General features: G+C 40.0%; 2 protein-coding genes across 2 annotated transcripts; one reads left to right on the forward strand and one right to left on the reverse strand.

Moving 5' to 3' along the window:
- Positions 1-7,755: 7,755 nt before the first annotated feature.
- Positions 7,756-13,357, reverse strand: LOC135472255 (protein JTB-like). The gene is made up of 5 exons (XM_064751668.1): positions 13,168-13,357; positions 12,166-12,248; positions 11,753-11,826; positions 11,210-11,289; positions 7,756-10,123 (listed from the first exon to the last, which is right to left on the reverse strand). The coding sequence occupies exons 1-5, from the start codon at positions 13,221-13,223 to the stop codon at positions 9,961-9,963; spliced, it is 456 nt and encodes a 151-aa protein (XP_064607738.1). The 5' UTR covers positions 13,224-13,357; the 3' UTR covers positions 7,756-9,960.
- Positions 13,358-13,429: 72 nt separating this feature from the next.
- On the forward strand, positions 13,430-17,193 carry LOC135472254 (cytochrome c oxidase subunit 5A, mitochondrial-like). Its single transcript, XM_064751667.1, has 5 exons — positions 13,430-13,586; positions 14,898-15,025; positions 15,992-16,096; positions 16,365-16,516; positions 16,983-17,193. The coding sequence occupies exons 1-4, from the start codon at positions 13,508-13,510 to the stop codon at positions 16,509-16,511; spliced, it is 459 nt and encodes a 152-aa protein (XP_064607737.1). The 5' UTR covers positions 13,430-13,507; the 3' UTR covers positions 16,512-16,516; positions 16,983-17,193.
- The last annotated feature ends 417 nt before the right edge of the window (positions 17,194-17,610 follow it).

Genomic DNA, 17,610 nt, shown 5'->3' on the forward strand with positions numbered 1-17,610 from the left:
CCATAGCTCAGCCATTAGTACCAGTAGGTACATGTATGTACTGTAATAAGCATATGCATACGCACACATATGTATACTACACACAATTTTTCCATGTCTGGGTTTTCTGAGTTTGTCTCAGTAAATTCACACCGCCAACCAGTCAAATACAAATAACTAAACAACATAACTCTTGAGGAGGGATATTCACAGAGGACCCGGAGTCACAAGGTAATTATTAGCATGAGCCCGAGAGCATCGAGTCCGTGTCCTATATCGGGCTCTTTACATAGAAATCTCTATCATTACACAGCAGTTGTCAGCTATTTGCAAATTATTTGCACCTTGTTTAACAGAAGTTTTACGTGAAGATGAGCTACTTAAACCGTCTTCTGGTCAGTTATTAAAGATACCCCCCTGAGGTTGGTGAATGAGCATATTGTGCTAGTGACCAGTATACGTGAAGGGATGTGCTAAGTGCACCCGGAAGCTTGGAACCATGAACGAATATTTGCGCGAAAAAATATTTGCAAATATGGTGTTTAATATATTTTAAGTTTTTTTCTTTCATGAGAAAAGTTTTTGAAAATATTTTTGTATGGTGGGTATTTGGGACCATCTTTTAGTATATATAATCTTTGCATGATAATGTCCCAAATAAGGATGTGATGCATGTATTTACTTGATGGTAAATTTTTTGTTTATATATCAGCACATGCATTTAACCTGAATTATGACAATATTTATAAATATATTAAAAATATGATCAAAATCCAAGTTGAACACATTTGTTGGCAACTTTATGTAATTTTAGATTAGCTCCATGAGTACAGTTGAAGCTAATCAATCTTAAAGCATCTTTATTTTGTGAACACAGAGCATATCACACTCAACATTGATGTGGAATAAGAGAAACTGAGCATAACAGTCTGGTACCAAGAAGTCATATGTGTGCTTCAAAAGTGTACTTCTTGTAATAAATCAGTACTTTCCCATTGGACCAGTCCTCTCTGTATTAGATCAGTCCTCTCTGTATTGGATCTGTCCTCTCTGTATTGGATGCAGTCGTCTCTGTATTGGATTTGTCCTCTCAGTATTGCATTTGTCCTCTCAGTATTGGATCAGTTCTCTCTGTACTGGATCAGTTCTTTCTGTATTGGATTTGTCCTCTCTGTATTGGATCAGTCCTCTCTGTATTTGATCTGTCCTCTCTGTATTGGATCAGTCCTCTCTGTATTTGATCTGTCCTCTCTGTATTGGATGCAGTCGTCTCTGTATTTGATCAGTTCTCTCTGTATTGGATCAGTTCCCTCTGTATTGGATCAGTAATCTCTGTATTGGATGCAGTCGTCTCTGTATTGGATTTGCCCTCTCTATATTGGATTTGTCCTCTCAGTATTGGGTCAGTTCTCTCTGTATTGGATCAGTTCTCTCTTCATTGGATTTGTCCTCTCAGTATTGGATCAGTTCTTTCTGTATTGGATCAGTTCTTTCTGTATTGGATTTGTCATCTCTGTATTGGATCAGTCTTCTCTATATTAGATCAGTCCTCTGCGTATTGGATGCAGCCTTGTCTGTATTGGATCTGTCCTCTCTGTACTGGATCTGTCCTCTCTGTTTTGGGTGCAGTCCTCTCTGTATTGGGTGCAGTCCTCTATGTATTGGATTTGTCCTCTCAGTATTGGGTCAGTTCTCTCTGTATTGGATCAGTTCTCTCTGCATTGGATTTGTCCTCTCAGTATTGGATCAGTTCTTTCTGTATTGGATCAGTTCTTTCTGTATTGGATTTGTCATCTCTGTATTGGATCAGTCTTCTCTGTATTAGATCAGTCCTCTGCGTATTGGATGCAGCCTTGTCTGTATTGGATCTGTCCTCTCTGTACTGGATCTGTCCTCTCTGTTTTGGGTGCAGTCCTCTCTGTATTGGGTGCAGTCCTCTATGTATTGGATTTGTCCTCTCTGTATTGGATGAGTTCTCTCTGTATTGGATTTGTCCTGTCTATTGGATCAGTCCCCTATGTATTGGATGCAATCCTCTCTGTATTAGATCAGTCCTCTCTGTATTGGATCAGTCCTCTCTGTATTGGACGCAGTCCTCTCTGTACTAAATCAGTCCTCTCTGTATTGGGTGCAGTCCTCTCTGTATTGGATCAGTCCTCTCTGTATTGGATGCAGTCCTGTCTGTACTAGATCAGTCCTCTCTGTATTGGGTGCAGTCCTCTCTGTATTTGGATCAGTCCTCTCTGTATTGGATGCAGTCCTCTCTGTACTAGATCAGTCCTCTCTGTATTGGGTGCAGTCCTCTCTGTATTGGACCAGTCCTCTCTGTATTGGATCAGTCCCCTCTGTATTGGATGCATTCCTCTCTGTATTAGATCAGTACTCTTTGTATTGGATGCAATCCTCTCTGTATTAGATCAGTTCTCTCTGTATTGGATCAGTTCTCTCTGTATTGGATCAGTTCTCTCTGTATTGGATTTGTCCTGTCTGTTGGATCAGTCCCCTCTGTAATGGATCAGTCCTCTCTGTATTGGATCAGTCCTCTCTGTATTCGATCAGTTCTCTCTGTATTGGGTGCAGTACTCTCTGTATTGGATCAGTCCTCTCTTTATTGAATGCAGTCCTCTCTGTATTGGATCGGTCCTCTATGTATTCGATCAGTTCTCTCTGTATTGGATTTGTCCTGCCTATTGGATCAGTCCCCTCTGTAATGGATCAGTTCTCTCTGTATGGGATCAGTCCTCTCTGTATTCGATCAGTTCTCTCTGTATTGGATTTGTCCTATCTATATTGGATCAGTGATCTCTGTATTGGATCTGTCCTCTCTGTGTTGGATCAGTGATCTCTGTATTGGACCAGTCCTCTCTGTATTGGATCTGTCCTCTCTGTATTGGATCAGTCCTCTCTGTATTGGATTTGTCCTCTCTGTATTGGATGCAGTCGTCTCTGTATTTGATCAGTTCTCTCTGTATTGGATCAGTTCCCTCTGTATTGGATCAGTAATCTCTGTATTGGATGCAGTCGTCTCTGTATTGGATGCAGTCCTCTCTGTATTTGATCAGTCTTCTCTGCATTGGATGCAGCCCTCCCTGTATTGGATCAGCCCCCTACGCATTGGATGCAGTCCTTTCCGTATTAGATCTGTCCTTTCCGTATTGGATCAGTCCCCCCTTTATTAGATCTGTCCTTTCCGTATTGGATCAGTCCCCTCTGTATTAGATATATACCATCTGTACTGGATCAGTCCCCTCTGTATTAGATATATACCATCTGTACTGGATCAGCCTTTCTTGTATTGGACCTACCTGTACTGAATTATGATCCGGTGGGGAACCTCTCCTTTCTAAAGTACTTCGAACCTTAGTTTTGTAGTGCATTATTCACCCCGGCGTTTGTGCTGAAGTTTTAAGTGTACACCGACAGCTGTAGCCCTGTTAAGCTTGACATATGCAAGAGAGGCAATTTTCAATTCAAATTAGACCCGATTGGCCATTGCACGAGAAAAGCTTCCCTCTCGTACCTTCTGCTAATTATAAGACTTCTTGAAACTTGGCGGCCACCGGCAGAATAGACTGCGTTAAGCTCACTTTTGTCTTTCTTTGACATAATGGATACTTTTTGCTCTGAAGCGATATGTTATTGAATCGAGCCTAACGTTTAATTCAATATTGAGCAATCGCCCTCAGTAGTGACAGAGACTTCATTTGTCGATTGTCCGTTGTGACTAATCTGTAAATCGGCTATGTTCAATCAGAAAAAAACATATTACAACCTAAAACACGTAATCCGGACATTTAAGAGGTAAAACAGCCAGTATTCTCCCGCCATTCCACAAAATAATATCTGCTCAACTCTAGGAAAGCGGCTCAAAACAAGGAAGTAATTCGGACAGCTTTATCTCGAGGGAACATATATATCAGTGCCGATGCTTCCGGAGCTATCCAGTGATTGAGAAAGTGTGCCACTGAACTTCATTATTTAAGGATGATAATCTAGGTTGTCTGTTCTAGACGAGCGGCGATTTCATGTAGTATGGTTTTAGGTCTGATTCACGTTTTTGGTCTTGGTCATTTTTTTTCTGAGGGCAGTATCAATGATAGCTATCGTCGGATAATAATTAGTGAAAATATCATTCTTTCCTTACTGACCTTTGAACATTGTGATATGGCTGAAATATAAGCTATAATCATTCATTCGAACATTGCGAGAAACACTAATATATTATATAACGACAATCAAATAAGTTACGTACCTTAGCACGGTTGTTTTTGTGGACTTCTAGTGTTGCAGAATGGCCAGCATTTACAATTGGCGAAACCTTGAAGTCACATGAAAACAAGGTACGATTTCTAGATTGGGTAACGACAGTTGCGTCAGAACCTTGTGGAGAAAAGGGACGCGTTCTGGTTTGGGCCAAGCCGGCAGCTGACTCGAGTTGTGAAGGGGACGTTGTCATCGAGGACGATACTCTCTGCTCTCTTCACCAACCCGACACAATCGATTTCCGCGCTTGTCCTCAGATAACCTCAGGTCTTCGGTTCACAGCTGACACCGTTGGCATGGCTTGGGCAGCTCGGTGAAAAATGACCCTTGAGCACATGTAAAGCATCATGCAAACAATCGGTGCTCGGCTAAAACGTCGTGTTGTCGGCGATGGGATTGAGGTAGAATGACTGCTGTCCAACTCACCCGACATATCCCCTCCCGGCAACGCGAGATAACCGTGCCACCCTTGCCACAGTCATTTAGACCCCGGCTTAGTGGCTGTTCAACCGGTAGACTTATCTTGCCCCATGCCTGTAAGCTCCAAGGAGTCCTCTTGATGAATGGAAATACGAAAATACTTAGCCTACTGCTTCCTTCTGTCTGCCCCTCTCCTCACGTGATGAAGGCCTCTTCGGTTTTGGATGAAGCGGGGAGTATTTGTACCCCGCGGATCCACTTAGCATATACCTCCGCACGAGGGTGGCGCGATTAGCCTGGGTAATGACTTTCCGGTGCCGCCAAGGACCCAGGTAATCTGTGAGCAAGTCGAGCCGAGATCCTCGGTGATAATGGGACAACTCCAGCACGCGTCTACATGTCCGCACCGTGTAGCATCCACCGAGCATTGTCAATGTTTACTCAACGTTTATCGCAGAGAAGCCCGCTATATCGCCGATAACGCCACGTATTTATAATTGCGCGAGACTTGCTGGGAAACAAAGCCCTCTGATAGCATCGACAGGTTGATCATCATCGTATCGCATGAAGCAAGGAGGCAATTGATCGCCACATACGAAACAATGACATAAGGTTTCGAAGGGTAAATCTGGTGGATCTGCATCTGCACGATATGCGGATGTTCTTATTGTGATGCTTGTATCATTAGTGGAAAACTCCAGTAATTTAACAAGAACTCCATATGTTAAGTGAGGGCTTCCATTGCGCGCTCAGAACCACTGCATATAGTGGTTACAGAGCCGTGGCACTCTAAATGTGTAGCCATGGGCTAAGCCGACGCATACACGATAGCACAACTTAATGTGGTTTAGGTGTACCCTAGATATTTCTGCACTGCCGATATTTACAAGTTAATCGGTTAGATATCACACAGAGCTGATTATGTCACATAAATTCGCTTTCAACATATGTCCTATAGACTGAGACAGGATAGGCTTTTGGGTGACATTTCGTACTGACTTGAATTCTAAAGTGAACAATATGGCCGGCCAGACGATCATTCCGAAGATTTCTTTCCTAAAAGCGCGAACTTTAAAAGGAATGCTTCATTACATTACTAACTATCTTACTTAAATTACACGTTCTTGTGACTCGCGAGAATTTGTGGTGAAACATTCAGCTCCACTGTCGCTTGAAATTATTGAGGTTTCTGTCACCGAACATGTTTTTCTGTATCATTTTGGAGATGGCTCCAAACATTTTTTTTTATTTAGATGTTCTATTTATACCGATTTCAGTTCAGAAACCTTTGCGATTTTATAGGAAAAGTTAATTGATAAAGATCGTGATTATCTGGGTGCTCTGATAATTTTGATTATTTTGCTGGGTATCTGTTCCTGTCCTTACCGATAGCAAGTAAACAGAAGCTTTCAATCGTTTACTGTAGTAAGCTATAGATGGTTTAATATGGCAGCCGTCTTTGAGGTAAGTTTGTATACATTGTCCACTGTATCATTCCTGTCAGTTACTGCACATATCTGGTGCTTAATGTAAGTTACCGGGAAAATAATCAAACCAAAAAAGGAAGCAATCTTGTTCGTTTATATTTTGTTAAACTTTATAAGTCTTTTAAGTCTTTATAAGTATAATAATAAAATATGCATCAATCATACATTATGTACTTTCAATGAAAGCTCAACATAGCTAGTATAATATGTACATTGCGTTCCTACCATCCACCTATAATGTTAGGTCGCTATAGTATTGCGCACTCTTTAGTCTTTAGGACAGCTTGTACAAATAGTAGATCGGGGTTGATTCTTTGGGAATTAAATAACGTATAATTGTCCATGGCACAAAGAAATTCTTGCCACCAATATTACTAAAAAATGCATCGATGTCTGTGAACAACTCAAGCGAGAATTCTTGTCTAATGTCACAAAACATCTAGTTCCAATGTCACCCTGGAATTGGGCCTACTTGCCCCCCCCCCCCCCCCCCCGAGGTAATAAGGAATTAGTGTCACCGATGTCGCCCAACATTTATATGCCATGTCACTCAGATTTTCTTCCATATAAGTCTCCGAATCTTGCAACATCATGTTAGCGCGAATTCTTTTCGCTTATGTCTCTGAAAATCAAAATCCCATGTTACTTGGGATTTCTTAAATGGTGTTCTTTAATTGTTATGCCTCTACAGAAACTGTTATCATTTGACGGCAGTCGTTGCTTGGCGAGCAGCTTTGTATACTTCCTTCACTGTCACTTTTGGGCCCTACAAGTATTAACTTATTTAGATATTACATTTGATCGTGCATATGACGGTGGTCTGATTGATGGGTGGAGGAAACGAGACAAACTTGGAGGGAATCGGCTACAAATCGCTTAAAATCAAACCTCCCAACATATGGCCGAAGTAAAGTCACTGTTAAGCAAGCGGGATTCCCACATCGAGAGTGGGTATTTACCAGTATTGTAGACAAGTGTTTAAACCACGTGACAAGAGATAACCCAAATTTACTCTTTTCGCGTTCTGGTCAACCACTTCGTCAAGATAACCAAGACTGTCACGGTGAATTGATCTTAATACTGTCATCGCATACCTTAATTTTATCCCATAACAAAAGCATACATCTGAACAACTTCATTCAAAGATGGCAAGACCACTTCGTCAAATTCTCGGCTTTTCTCTCCTACTCGTTAGACCGGCCTCACCATACCATTAACATTTCGTCAAAATTTGATAATTTTTGAACTGTCGTACTTCTTCACTTGGCGTGCAGCAAGCTAACGATCTTTGTAAAGTGGTGCTAACTTAGTATGTTCAGAATGAGAGGAGCGGAAATGTTATAGATTCATGACTGCGCCCCCCCCCCCTCCCCACCCCAGCCCCCACCAAGCCTCCCTCAAGTCTGCCATGCTGCCCCAGTCTTCCAGGGGTTTCACACCAAAATTCAGATTCCATGCTGTGGCAATATTACAGAAACACCAGGCCAAATAGTCTATTTGCCAAGTGCTAAGAGACCACACATCATGTGAATGATGCTGAAATAAGAAAAAACGATAAAAAATTGATACGCTACTTTGTGCTAAACAAATAAGTCAATCGTATCGATCAAATATAATACGTAGATTTATTTTCAGAATGCTTCACAAAAGCAGTTCAGAACATAGTCCAATGGCGCAAATCAAGTCGACAAAGTGTTCCCCGTGTTGGACAGTCAGAACTGTAGTAGTCATAATAAAAACAATTGTCATATAGATATCCGGCATACCACTACAGAACACTATCTCTACATACATGTATATCAAATATTATATTTTGGCATTCTGCGCGACTAGTGAGTCCATATCACTGATTTATGAGAAAAGCCACCACTGAATCAGGAAGTTTTCTGAAAGTGGACCGATCGTGGATCAAAACAGATTCGTTGGTTTGCTTTGAAAGGGTAGCCTTTAACAATATGTCCGTCATATCAAGACAATGTCTCCTTGTGGCTGTTGGCCCAATGCTGACATGTTTGAACTGCTGTCGCATGACGCCCAAACTATGTCACCGACTGTCTTAACTTTGTACACGAAAAACAAAGAAGAAGAGACTTGGTCAGCACATAGTTTGGGCATTTCAACTCCATGTTTTTGCATGCTGAAGATCTTTGAACGTGTTCAAATAAATTAAGTACAGACACCTGTACTGGGACAGTATTGCACTGGATCTAGACAGCTTCAGGGAAAGCATGATATACGATAAACTTGACCCAAATCACAAGCAGTTACCATTCCCCACACCGTGACTAAGCACATTGGCCTGTCGCTTTGAAGGTTTGAAATAAAATGTTTTCTCAAACTGTCCACAGTGCCTCCAGTCGAACTAAGGCTTCTCTGTTTGGGCAAGTGAAATGACCAGTTACTTAATTTCACTTCAGACGATTGTCATGAAATGACTGTTTCACCTCTGAGGTTGAAGACAGGTGTTACTTCCTATCTAATAATTGACAAATCAGTATACATGTTATAGGGTGCAGTAACTAGATGTGACATGAGTAAGATTATCGTATACAGTCACCACATCTCCCACAGACGTAAAGTCTTAGCCGGTATGCTTATCAAGCCCAACACTGTGACAATATTCAATTTACAGAAAATAGTATTGCTGTTTATTTTTAGTTAGCAAACAAATATTGAGTATTTTAAATATTTGGAACAATCAAAAATAAATAATATCTCCCATCATTTAGCAATGATGAGACAGATATGTTACAACCCAGATAAATCCCTCAGTATCTTACATCAGGTTGATAGTTGTAACACTCATCATTATCTCATTATTGACATATCGTGTGTATTTCAGCATGAATGTAACAATATCGCATGAAATCAGAGCTTTCCTGAAGACTGACAATACCTGTCCACACCTGGCTGGATCAGTTATCTACATGTGTATCACACATCATGCTAAACCTACAGTGTAGCACTGTTTTTTTCACAATGCACTAATTCCAATAGACACTTTAACCTGGCCTCATTCCCAGTTATTACCATTAGTATTGGTTATTAACATTTCAGCAATCCATGTCTTGCGACATCCTATTGCCAATAGCTGTGCATTTGTGTATCAGGAACATGTTCATCTCAATTTAAACATGTCAATGTGACACATCAGTATTTGACCATGTGTCACTGGTTATGCGCACAACACTGTCTGGTATCAGGATGTACGTTCGTTTCTGGTTCCTATTTCTGTCCTTCACCATGCTTTGTAACACTCTTCCTTTGGTCAGAGATTCTTTCTTTAGGTTTGTCTCATACCATGCATCAGTGACGATATATTCCACCTCGTCTATCACCCATCAGTATCTCAGTCCACATTTTATCACATATCTTTATCTCACATGATATATCATCCATGAGTTCCTCAGTCATATTTCATCAGCTATACTTATCTCTCATCATACAAGTATATCATCCATCAATATCTCAGTCCACATTTCATGGGCTATACCCATCAGCTACACTCATCTCACATCATACACGTATGTCATCCATCAGTATCTCAGTCCACATTTCATTCGCTATCTTCATCTCATGTCATACAAGTATGTCATCCATCAGTATCTCAGTCCACACTCCATCAGCTATCTATGTCACATGATATATCATCCACCAGTTCCTTAGTCCACACTCCATCAGATATCTTTATCTCACATGATATATCACCTATCAGTATTTTGGTCCACATTCCATGAGCTATCTTTATGTCACTTCATATATCATCCATCAGTATCTCAGTCCACATTCCATTGGCTATCCTCATTTGAGATCATATATCAGCAGCTATCTGCCTGTCAATCTTCTCTCGCAGCATTCTGTCTAGCCTGTGTTGTCTAATGACCACCAGCCCGTAGGACAGGATGCCAATGGCAAATGTCACTCCTTCAAATATCCAGAAGTTCCTTTCCTCTAACCATTGCGTCCCTGAGCACCTACAGAACATAGACCACAATCATGAAGCAGACTAACACTAAAGATGAACATACCCATCCACAGCCAATGATATGATGCTGAGTGAAGAGTAAAAGTGGGGTTGACTGGCGTGGTTACAAATAGTGAATAACCTGCACAAACCAGTTGATGTGTTTCTAGGAAGGGGAGATAACTACATTACTGGCCAGTCTCCCTTTTTAACACCAATCTCATTGTTTCATAATTAGTTAACAGAAATGTGTTATGGACAGGTAGACATCGTGATGGATATCTGTATACCAAATCTCTACCAAACATTGACTAAATTCCTTGGTAACTGAAGACTAGTTCCCAACTATTCCTGAAAGATACAGGAACTTATCCCGGTAAAAAGGTAAAAGACAGGCTGTCAGCGTTTTTGAATGCATGTCACACTTTAAAGAGGCTATGCCAGAGCGTTTTGGCAAAAATACATCTTCGCCAATCAACTCAAAGGGTCTGTATTTACAAAGAATAGCTCAATAAATTGCCTTTCAGCAAATATCAGACTTCTATCTGTGCTATTTACGGTGTTCAAATGAATTAAAAAGGTTGAAAAAATGATCATGTGAACCACTTTATACATTTTAGGAAGAAATGCCAAGTTTGAATGGTAGCACATGCAGAGAGGAGGCTGATATCTAGTGAAAGGTACATTATTTAGGCTATTAAAATATCTAAAATATTGGTGGAAGGTAAGCAGTCTTAGACTGCAAATGCAGTCACACATGTGTCCTTGACAGCATATTGTCAGTAAGGCCTCAGAAAGAGTGCTTAGTCCAAGGACAGTTTTGAACCCACTCACATGTGTCCTAGCACTTCTTACAATTGGACGATAGCTTACTCCCTACATGTATTTAACAGGTAACAATAATCCATTTAAGTGATACACATGGTTAGTCATACAAATGCACAAAAGGACACCCTATATTTTAAACTCAGCTGCCCCTTCACAGAAAAAAAAGCACCCAGAAGAATATGACAGTTAAACATCCATAATGGACATGTGCTGGAAACTACTTGTGCTTTAACTGCAGAACCTGAGAGTGGGTTAAACTAAAACATACATGCGCATAATTTTGGTGCCATCTTCACAAGCTACGACAGTTCTGAACCCCGTTTCTTGACAGTACTTCTTCTCACTGAACTGCAAAAAACAAATTGCCACATCAAAAACTCCAATGGACTGAAGGATGTTCTTGCTTCCAAATTTCCACAAGAATGTCACAAGGCAATGACAATAAAAACATACTAAATAGGTGCAGCTGCATGTAATAAACAATACGTAGATGATCTATCTGCATTTTTGACACATTCTTGTTGTGATGTCAACTTCATAAATTCGTGGTTTTCTACATAAAGTTACCATGAAAAACTTAGAACATAAAATCTTAAAGATAACACTATGAATGATCAGCCACACTGTTTTCTTTTTTTGTGTGTGATATTTTCCTTCTTTTTTTTCTGTTCTGAAACCTTGGGACAGCCTGTTAGACTGACAACTTTTCTTTCTTGGTCTTGGTTAACATGGATATCCTGCACACTCTAAACTCATCTTTTGGTGAATGTCTATAAGTATGTTACAGGTATTACAAGTATTTACAACTCACCAGTTCATCAGCTAGACACTCCCTACAACTTTCCACAACCTTTTCTTTTCCAAGTTTACATGTTTCATTTGAATCTGAAAATCATGGTGTAAAAACATTTTGATCATACAGTGATTATGTTTCTAAAAGAAACTGTTTGATAATTAAAAAAGGCAAGCCAGATTAAAATGAATATGCTATTTCAAAAAAATTCTGGAACCACTAATACAATTTAGTACTTTTTATTTTGAACTTAAAATTGCATTTGGTGGGTTGATAAACTCACCACACATACAGTCAGTCTATTTGCAAGAAATATTTGTACGTCAAGAAATATATCAAATAAGGGTACTGTACTATTAAAGCACAATAAGCACAAAATTTTGTGTAGCTGTGGAGCTTTGTTTTCAGACATAACAAGACTTCATACCAACCTCCTTTACCCTTTCTTGAAATTTCCTTAACTTTATGCTGAGCTGACCACCTTGTCTCTAGCACCACACTTACTACTGATATTCTGACAAACAAATAAAAATACACTTGCTACACATATAAATAAAAAATAAATAATTATCTGAATGTACATTTCACGTCTTCTTTTTTTCCAGGCACAACCTTTACCTCAAATGACACAAGACCTTGTACATTTACTGTATGTAGATGTATGTAAACTTCGAGTGTTGTGAAGACAAGGTTGATCCCTTTCTCCATTGTTGGTCCACTTTTCAGATGTTCAATGAGGAAAGCTCTTGAATGAATTGAAGTCACTCTACGGGGCCTCCGTGGCTCAGCGCAGCGTAATGACCCAGGAGCCTCTCACCAATGCGGTCGCTGTGAGTTCAAGTCCAGCTCATGCTGGCTTCCTCTCCGGCCGTAAGTGGGAAGGTCTGCCAGCAACCTGCGGATGGTCGTGGGTTTCCCCCGGGCTCTGCCCGGTTTCCACCACCATAATGCTGGCCGCCGTCGTATAAGTGAAATATTCTTGAGTACGGCGTAAAACACCAATCAAAAAAAAAAAAAAAAAAAAAAGTCACTCTACCACGTGATATCAAGCTGAAATTTGCATTCATTATAAAAGTCTGTTGAGATGATACGGCACAGTGTCTGTGCTAAGATTTAACGTCATGTCACGAGACGTATCAGTGATCAATGGCCTGTAAGTAGAAACATTTGTTCTTGTAGTAACATACATTTAATAACACATCATCAGTGTCACGGAAAGAATAATGAAAATGATTTTCAAACAGATGTTTTCAACACAAGCAAGATCAAGGACAAAGTAAGGGAATAACTGCTTCACATTAAAAATGACAACTTGCAAACCATAGTGACCAGTGTATTCCACTTGATAAATCCACAGATACCTCCATGATATATCAAATGTCATGTAGTCGGCTGCTGTCGTACTGGTGAAGGCATGTTTTTGTCTAACTTACGTAACTAAAGTGAAGACAACCGCCAGCATCCGCTTCTTGGAACAAAACTCAATCATTGTGCATTAATCAAACCCTCTTCATTTCAACAAGTTTAAGATGCTCAAAGATCGGTGTACACAGTGTTGACGTTTAAAATGACGACATCTTCATGGCGTTGTGGTGGTATTGTGTACTTCCTTCTCGCTCTCTCCTAGTGTCGACAAAGTGGGAGATGCTGTTAGAATAAAACAACCATCCTGGCAACAGCCGACTTGACGGAGAGTACTCGACGGCAAGTGCACCCTGGGATAGAGACAGTCTGCCATTTTGTGTGGAGCACATTTGAAGGTCGTCAGGCAAAATGCTTCGTGCAGCAATTCAGCGGGCAAGTTTGGCTGTGCAGACAACCGTGAGACAGTCATGCCGACGGCAAGTGGCGGGTAAGCAAAATCACAATAGATTTGTGTACCAGGAGTTTGGAGCACGCCACTCATTTTTACCAAGTTGTTTCTGTATTTTTCTCGATTTCAACAACAACGCCTTTAGCTGAGAAATCATTGCCGTGACGACTTTATTATTCGGGGAGTTGCGAAGCTGAACATTGTAAACTTTGTCATTGATGACTTTATCATGTGCTCAGAAAGCAGATTCGTTTATGAGCTGACATTATCATGGTCATGCGAATTCTGCCAGCAAAGAATTATTTATTTTGTCTCTGTGGACTGTCTTGCAAAGATGCTGTTGCCATTCCCGGACATGTAGCCACAAATTAGCCTTACGTGAAAACAGCTCTTGATGTCATTCCCTTATTTGATCTCATATCTGCAAGGTTGCCCTTTAGTTCCAAAAGTCCATTGTGGATGCGATCAAATTTACATGCAAATTTTTAAAATTCCTCACAATCTTAATCTTCTCGTGTTTCATGGCTTCCACCAAAACATTTCTATAAGAAGGTCTTCACGCACCCCTTTTCATAGCTCTATGTTGCAATTTTCTTATTACATGTGGGTTTGGATTGTTTGGTTTAACTCTCCTGAGTAGTTGGTCATAAACCATTACCACAACCTTAGCTGGTCATAAACCGCTACCACAGCCTTGGCTGGTGAGAAACCGCTACCACAGCCTTGGCTGGTGAGAAACCGCTACCACAGCCTTGGCTGGTGAGAAACCGCTACCACAGCCTCAGCTGTCAAACAGCTATTGTGTTGTACAGCACACATGCAACATTCCAGTTCCTTAGGAACTCCCTCATTGGTCCACCGGAGAGACACAGATGTTTACAGATGAGATTATACATTTTGTGAAGGCCTGAAATTGGCCAGTCCAAAATATGTAGTTTAGCCTCCAGTCAAATGAAAATTGCTCTTTCATATGTGAAAAGCGTTGAGGAATTACGGTATATATTTAAAGCCACATTTTTCCTCCCAGGCTTTACCCCAACACCTGCCAGCTCGTCAAAGATTTCACTGTCCCTGGATGCACGGGTCAGCGGTTAGATCAACTTTTGCAGTCCATGGAAGAACCCGTGTAACTAGCTACATGTAATATAAAACCAAAATTAGGATAGAATTATTATTACCAGGCAAATGGTTTACTGTGCTGTTTCAAACAGTCTTGCATGGTAGGCCATGTACATGTAGGAGTAATCTCCCTTACTTAATAGCTTACAGCACTTGTGGCTCTCTTTTGTTTGCTTTGGACTACATTACCATGGTATTAACATGATTATGGAATGTTGTATTTATTTGCAGTAACCAGTGTTAGATACAGCCACGGTGTACAGGAGACTGATGAACAGTTTGACACCAGATACATAAATTACTTCAACAGGCCAGACATTGATGGCTGGGAAATAAGAAAAGCCATAAATGATCTTCAGGTATTGTCACAAAATCACATGTATTATAGTGATGCTTGTACATTGGATATGTTTTTGCTTATGCATGGAACTACATGTAAACGCCTTGTTTTCCAGTATCGACCAATTGTTTTGTCTATAAAACAGTATTATGAATAGCTTTCTGAAAACGAAAAAAGAAAAATACACTTAGTATATATTAGTGATATGTTTTCTAATTTGAACAGTTTTAATGACGCTTAATTGTAGATTTAAGAACTCTTGGCCTTTTCTTTTAGGGTTATTGTTATGAGTCACAGCGATTGGGGAAAATTGGAGTCTTAGAGACAAGGAAGACACTAAAATAAAGTATTGTCAGATGAAAGACCATTAAACACTGTCCAAGAAAATACTCTGATTTATTTTTTTTTAGAATTTTTCTGACCAAATGCATTTAAAACATAGGATTCTGTGGTGGTCTGTGGGTACCCAGATGGCATCAGTGACGTCACATGTTGACTGCATTCATTGTTCTAAATGAAGATGCATCTTGAATGATGAAATGTAGCGATCTATGTCATGTATGTGTGTCAACCAGCAAAAAGCTCAAGAGACATCACCAGCCCGATATGGTCAGAAAAGGCCACAGTAGAATCCCAACTTTTAAATTCATTTCACTGGGTCGAAAAATATTGTAAGAAAATAAATCAAACTGTTTTCCGAGACAATATTTAATGGTCTTTCATCTGAGGTATACTTCATGCTGGTGTGTTCTTTGCCTTTAAATCTTAACAACAGTTTCATTCTAGATACAAGACAACGTCAAAACTTCAGTCTGGAATTGAATTTAATACCAGGCTTGAATATTAATACTCTTTGAACAACTCTGTTGTGTTCAGATTAATTAGCACACTGTTTTATCCCATGAGATTCACAGCACACTATGAGTTGAGACTTATTTGTGTTTTGCTGAGACTGACATTTCAGTCCTGTAACTACTCTTTGCAGGGAATGGACTTGGTGCCAGAGCCCAACATCATTATTGCTGCCCTGAATGCCTGTAGGAGAGTGAATGACCATTCCTTAGCTGTTCGATACCTGGAAGCTGTTCATGTGAGTCTATTTTTCCTGGAATGCTGGAGGGATGTACAGCTTGTGTGGGAACCAAGTGCCTGTGGAAATATTCTAGTCTGAATTATTCTTAAGTTTTGCTTTAAGTAATATTGTGCAGATATGGTTTTCTAGCAACCTGCAGATGGTCGTGGGTTTCCTCGTAACATAATGCAGGCTGCTGTTGTTTATGTGAAATAAGATGTTTGTGCCATGGATGAACAATTTGATGATGTTCCATTGTAAAGGATGGACTGTTTCTGTTTTTCAGGACAAATGCGGCAACCACGTCCAGACAATCTGGCCGTACCTGTTACAGGAGATCCGACCAACCCTACAGGAGTTGGGTATATCCACTCCTGAGGAGTTAGGCTACGACAAACCAGAGCTAGCTTTGAAAGATGTGTTTGACATGTAATTTAGGTAGGCCTGCTCTCCACTAAACTGATAACCTTGAATTATTTGACATGTATTTTAAGTATGTCTGCTCTGCACAGAACTGCTAACCTTGAGTCATTCGTCAAAATTTGGAAAACTGGTTTTTCCATTCAAGATGGTGTAGTGACCTTTAACACCTCTTCGTTATATGAGCTACATGTAATGTTATTAAACCTGCAGATGGTCATCAGTTTCCCCAGGGATTTGCTCGGTTTCCTCCCAGCATAATGCTGGCTGTCATGAAATGAAATAATCTTGAATATGGCGTAAGCTCTAATTAAAGAAATAAATGTAGGGTTGTTAAATATGCATATAAAGTCCTAGGGCTTTCATGGGCACACAAAGATTGATGTGTATGTAATATAATTGATTTGTATGGGCCTTGTGTCCATGTTTTTTACCATGTTTACTCATTATCCTCAAATTTGCTGTTTTACTTTGTATTTTTCAGGTCTTATTAGGAGTGCTAAGATGACAATATATTCTATTCTATCCGCAGTCAAAGTACAGTTGAGTGTTGGTTTAGGACTTCTGCATCAAAGAGCGCATATTGTAGATACTTGTTGCTGGTCTCTGGTCCCCTTTAAATTTGTCTTATGTTGGTTTTTGCTTATTCTCCATCATAGTATGCAAAAACTAAAAAAAATAAATCTATAAAATGATGGACATTTGTCTTGGTTTGAGTTTTTCCTGGTGTTCCAGGGTGAGTCTTGAGCGGTGGTTTGGCAGAGAACAAGGACTTCACATGTTCTGAATATTGTTCTCAAGATGGACTAGAGTCGCTAGCCATGTTATTGTTATGATGAATATCATTAAGCACACCAAGTGTGTGCTAATCAAGTTGGTTGTGGCATTCTAGGAATTTGAAGGCCTGTATTCGATGTCATCAGGGATCAGCTGGAAATGGTATAGAGTACTTAATATTCAAAGAATGAAGCAGATTTATTTTGTATTTAATGTAAAACTCAGTTCCTTATCTGTGTTTTGATAACAGTGCTTCACTGCCCATCTGAATTTCTTGATGGCATGATGGCTGTAGGAAGAAAACGTTTTCAACAATGTAAAACAAGGTGGTTCCT

The sequence above is a fragment of the Liolophura sinensis genome, chromosome 8 (genome assembly GCF_032854445.1).
Source record: "Liolophura sinensis isolate JHLJ2023 chromosome 8, CUHK_Ljap_v2, whole genome shotgun sequence".
In the NCBI taxonomy this organism is placed as follows: domain Eukaryota; kingdom Metazoa; phylum Mollusca; class Polyplacophora; order Chitonida; family Chitonidae; genus Liolophura; species Liolophura sinensis.

Coding starts and splice junctions, on each gene's coding strand:
- LOC135472254 (XM_064751667.1), top strand. CDS start 13,508: ATGCTTCGTGCAGCAATTCAGCGGGCAAGTTTGGCTGTGCAGACAACC. Junction 15,026..15,991: donor AAGCCATAAATGATCTTCAG/GTATTGTCACAA, acceptor TACTCTTTGCAG/GGAATGGACTTGGTGCCAGA. Junction 16,097..16,364: donor GATACCTGGAAGCTGTTCAT/GTGAGTCTATTT, acceptor TCTGTTTTTCAG/GACAAATGCGGCAACCACGT.
- LOC135472255 (XM_064751668.1), bottom strand. CDS start 13,223: ATGATTGAGTTTTGTTCCAAGAAGCGGATGCTGGCGGTTGTCTTCACT. Junction 11,827..12,165: donor TTCAAGAAAGGGTAAAGGAG/GTTGGTATGAAG, acceptor CATGATTTTCAG/ATTCAAATGAAACATGTAAA. Junction 11,290..11,752: donor AGTGTCTAGCTGATGAACTG/GTGAGTTGTAAA, acceptor TGTTTTTTGCAG/TTCAGTGAGAAGAAGTACTG.